The sequence below is a fragment of the Saprolegnia parasitica genome (genome assembly GCF_000151545.1).
Source record: "Saprolegnia parasitica CBS 223.65 unplaced genomic scaffold supercont2.636, whole genome shotgun sequence".
NCBI classification, from domain to species: Eukaryota; Oomycota; class Saprolegniomycetes; order Saprolegniales; family Saprolegniaceae; genus Saprolegnia; species Saprolegnia parasitica.
In genome coordinates, this window is record NW_012157030.1 from 1 (window position 1) to 4,303 (window position 4,303).

The following is a 4,303-nucleotide window of genomic DNA, read 5'->3' on the forward strand; positions in this document are numbered from 1 at the left end:
ACTGCCCCGACTTTATCGTTTTGTTCGCCAAGTACGCGCTTGGGTTTGGCGCGCCGTGGAACGTCCAGGACGCGGTCCAGACGGTACTACCCACGACCGACGACCACGGCATCCAGATCGACGCGGTGCTCAACATGGGCACGGTCCTTGCGAGCGATCTGAGACTGCCCCGACGTTGACTCGCCGTGGGAGTGTCTCACGGTGCTCTTTGACGACGATGGCACGGTCCGCGTGAGTCCGTGGGAGCTCGAGCCGGCGAGTGCCGAGGCGCGGCTGGCGCAGCTCGCGCTGGCGCCGCCGTACCGAGTATCGAAGGCGAGCGCCGCGCGGGTCTTCTGCGCGCCTTGGCGTCGATCATGCAGCTCTCGGTCGCGCTGGACTTTGTGCCGGCCGTGCCCGAGTCGACGCCCGACTACTACGTCACGGTGGCGAACCCGATGGACCTCTCGCTGATCCGGAGCCGTGTCGAGCACGGCTACTACCGGCAAGTGGACGCGCTCTTGGCGGACGTGCAGCTGATTCTGGACAATTGCGAAAAGTACAACGTCGAGACGAGTCCGATCGCACAGAACGCGCGGTCGCTCGTCGCCGCGATGGTGTCGGTTCTGCAGCCGCTGTTCCCACTGGAGGTCGCGGCGTGGCAAGCCGCCCACGTGGCATTCTCGCGGGCCCACGAGCAGGCGGAGACGCTCGAGACCAAGCGCCCGCCCAAGCGCTCCAGTAGCGTCGACGGCGCGAGTCCGAATCCAAAACGGCGCTGTACGGACGACGCCGTGATCGTGCAAAAGCTGCGGCTCTCGGTGGCCCAGCGCCAGCAGTGGCTCCAGCGCCTCGCGAAAGGCTCGTTGGCGTCGCATTTAAGCGTGCTCCACCGGGCGATCCAGGCCGAAGACGCGGCCAACATCTTTGCGTCGCCCGTCACGGACGACATTGCGCCGGGGTACTCGGTCATCATTCCGCACCCGATGGACTTTGGCACGATGCAAGCAAAGCTGTCGCTGTACGGCTCGTTTGCGGCCTACTACGTACGGCGTCATCCCAAGTGGTTGTTCCTCATGGATCGTTTTTTGGGCGTAGGAAGACTTTATGCTCGTGTGCGCGAATGCCACCGTGTACAACGAAGCAGGGTCGTACGTGCACAGCGAAGCAGTGCGCATGAAGGGGGCATTGAGCCGCGTGATTGGCACGATCCTCAAGGGCAAAGCCAAGGCAGGTGGCGCGGGACAGAAGAAGCGCCGACCGCGCCGCGACTCGTTTGACATGAACGAGATGGAGAGTGACGAAGAGAGCTTTGCGTCGAGCGAAAACGACGACGACGACGACGACGACGAGCCGCCAAGCGACAGCAGCAGCAGCAGCAGTCAAGCGAGCAGCGACGAGGCGCCGGCGCGGCGGCGGCGCAAACCGGCGAAATCGGTTTACAAGGACCGGTCCAGCTCGGGCTCGTCCGACGACGACGACGACGATGATGATGTGTGAGCGATGAGGTATAATAGATGGTCTTTCAACTGCGAACGAGAGATATTTGGATGAGCGACCATCCCAGAAGTGGAAGCGTCGAGAGATAGAGACTCGGTGCGAATCCACGTGTAGTTTCGAGGACTGCTACGCAGTGTCGAAGGTGAACTATACCGCAAGTCGACAAGTGTATGTAGCTTGCTTGGAGGAGAGCGCTAAAGAGAGAGGGACGTCGAGCTCAATCAATGTTGTGGCGGATGGCGCTTCCCCGCATGCCGTTGAAGAGGGTGTCCTTCTGTCGCACGTCGTCGTGTTGGAACTTCAACCATGTCAAACGGTGTTTAAACGTGCCTCCCGCCATCGGCCAAACTGCGTCGTGATCGGTCGACGGTACAGCGCAAGCCGTTGGTCGTGCCGTCCAGCGCTTCGTGCACGGAAGGCGAACATCCTCCTACATGTTCAACTTAGCCCGAAGCGATGCAACGAAGCCGGTCGACGACGCTGTGGACCGAGCACGTTGGGTTGAACCGACGGCATGGAATCCATTCAAACGCGTTAAATAAATAAAACCGACTTTGCACTTTCTACAAGCACAATCTGAAAAGCAATGCTCGGGGCACTTGTGGACGCCATTGCGTTTGGCGCGTCGTTCTTGGACGTGCTGCCGACGACCGGCCATCTTCTCGCGGAGACGATCTCGGCGCGCTACGAGGAGTTCACGCCGCCGTCGGCGCCACCGGCGTGGCCTGCTACGTTCCAAGCCAACTTTACCGAAGCGCGTTCGGCCCATGCCTCGTCTCGTCCTTACGGTTGTGCTAGGTCTTTAGCGGCTTTCCGGCGGCACCGTCCACTGGTGCATGGTACTATCGCTACGAAGCGAACGGCCCGCATCAGTGGCGGGCCGACCACAATGCGGTACAAGAAGCAACCTCGTCCAGAGCGTATTATACCTATTGTATGGCGTAGCCGCAAGCCAACAACTTTTGCAAGTGCGCGAAACCCGGTGTGACGGACACGTGCCAGCTCTTCTTTGAGCCGTCGGCGCTCTTTGTGCACTTTCCGAGTTTGGGCGCGTGCTGCAGCTTGTGCTCGGCGGCCGATGGCTGCTCGCCGCTCAAGCCCGACTGGCTCTCGGGCAACCAGCCGCAGCGAACGCCGGGCTCCGAAATGATCGATGGTAGACGCTGCTTTCAGTACTGCACGCCGGGGTACGAGCGGCCGCGTCCAGTGAAGTGCTCATCGTGTCTGTCTCTAGCGCGGTCTTCAACGACTGCATGAGCTACGATGAGAACGGCAAGCCATGCCAGTACTCGGAAACAAGCACGTTCTCGCCCAGCTTTACGGTGGTCCACAACCTCACGTTCACGTCGTGGTCCAAGCACATCTCGGATGCCTCGGTCTTTGACCTGCCGGCGCAGTGCAAGGAGCCATGCCCGCGCCAATTCAACCAGTGCCATGGCTAAGTCGCTCCGCAGCAGCTCTCAGCAATCGAAGAGCTCCTGCACAAACTCAAACTCAATGGGAACTTGCGTCAATTGGACGAGTTTGCACTTTTGGAGGAGATGACGAGCAGGATGATATATATCGTCCCGAGGCAATGTCGCCGTCGCCGCGGCGACGCTTGCCACGCAGTGTATATCTCGGAGGTCACACGCATGCACCGATAGTCGTAGGTAGTACCGGATCTACCATAGATTGTGCCGTCGTCGAGCGCGAGGAAGCGCGACTCGCACCACCCTGCAGTCTTCAACAATCGTGTCGTATACAAACACCAAGTGTAGCATATCCACTTGCGATCACGGAGCATTTTTTTTTCGCTGGTCGATGTTTCGGCTCATTCTCGACGCGCTCGGGCTCTACGCCGCGTGGCACCCGTCCAACGGCGACAGCAGCGACATTGGCACGCTCACGTACGACGCCCCGGCGCCGCCACCGCCCTTCCCGAGCGAAGTGCACGCCACCTTTCTTGAGGTCTCGTTAGGCATTTCGGCATGTCTTGGTGATGCGCAGCACTAGACGTTTGACGGCAGCGACGTGCCCGACTCGAGAGGCGCGTGGTTCTACCAGTACCACGCGGCGAGCGGCGACACGAACTGGCGCGTCGAGCACGACGCAGTGCGCGGATTTAGCGCGACGAAATCAGATCGACTAAGATCGCGTATGTGTGTAGCCGCAGGCCGACCCGTTCTGCCGCTGTGCGCAGCCCAACACAACGGACGCGTGTACGCTCTACTACACGCAAGAGAGCTTATTCGTGCACTTTCCGGGTCCAGTCGGCGCGTGCTGTCGCCTCTGTGACGCGACGACACCGGGCTGCGGCATGCTTTCGCCGACGTGGCTCTCGGCATCGGCGACACTGACCGGCGTCGACGAGCTCGACGGCCGTCTCTGCTACCAGTTTTGCGCTCCTCCGTACGTCCACGATCCGTTTCAGTGTCTTTCAACGCAGCCACGACAGGACGGGCACCGTGACCGAGTGCATGAGCTACGACGACTACGGTCTTCCGTGCCGCTTCACCGAGACGACGACGGCCAATGTGCACAACTTGACGTTCACGTCGTGGACCGTCACGAAGCAGCCGCCATCGACGTTTGCGCTGCCGTCGCTCTCGTGCGCGACGAGCTGCGCGTCCCTCTTCCCCACATGCGATGTCTAACTAATATGCTCGCATACTACGAGTACACCAATGCATCTTCTCTATCTTAACGCTATATGGCTACACGGTGGCAGAGGTGGCTGCTACCGTGGTGGTGGCACTGGATGCCGTCTTGGCGTGGCGCTTGGACAAGGCCATGGCGACGACGGTACCGACGACGATGGCGAGCCCGAGGCCGACACCAAAGC

The 4,303-nt window shown here is 60.7% G+C and overlaps 3 protein-coding genes across 3 annotated transcripts; all 3 read left to right on the forward strand.

Moving 5' to 3' along the window:
- The first annotated feature begins 32 nt into the window (after window positions 1-32).
- Window positions 33-1,513, forward strand: SPRG_17563 (hypothetical protein). The gene is made up of 4 exons (XM_012356906.1): window positions 33-143; window positions 193-306; window positions 363-1,025; window positions 1,078-1,513. Exons 1-4 carry the CDS (start codon window positions 135-137, stop codon window positions 1,477-1,479), a joined length of 1,188 nt encoding a protein of 395 aa, XP_012212296.1. The 5' UTR covers window positions 33-134; the 3' UTR covers window positions 1,480-1,513.
- Window positions 1,514-2,060: 547 nt separating this feature from the next.
- Window positions 2,061-3,015, forward strand: SPRG_17564 (hypothetical protein). Its single transcript, XM_012356907.1, has 4 exons — window positions 2,061-2,233; window positions 2,278-2,373; window positions 2,425-2,666; window positions 2,714-3,015. Exons 1-4 carry the CDS (start codon window positions 2,066-2,068, stop codon window positions 2,919-2,921), a joined length of 714 nt encoding a protein of 237 aa, XP_012212297.1. The 5' UTR covers window positions 2,061-2,065; the 3' UTR covers window positions 2,922-3,015.
- Window positions 3,016-3,282: 267 nt separating this feature from the next.
- Window positions 3,283-4,115, forward strand: SPRG_17567 (hypothetical protein; the record flags this gene model as incomplete). The annotated part of the gene is made up of 4 exons (XM_012356908.1): window positions 3,283-3,429; window positions 3,475-3,573; window positions 3,629-3,870; window positions 3,917-4,115. 4 exons carry the CDS (start codon window positions 3,283-3,285, stop codon window positions 4,113-4,115), a joined length of 687 nt encoding a protein of 228 aa, XP_012212298.1.
- Window positions 4,116-4,303: the final 188 nt, after the last annotated feature.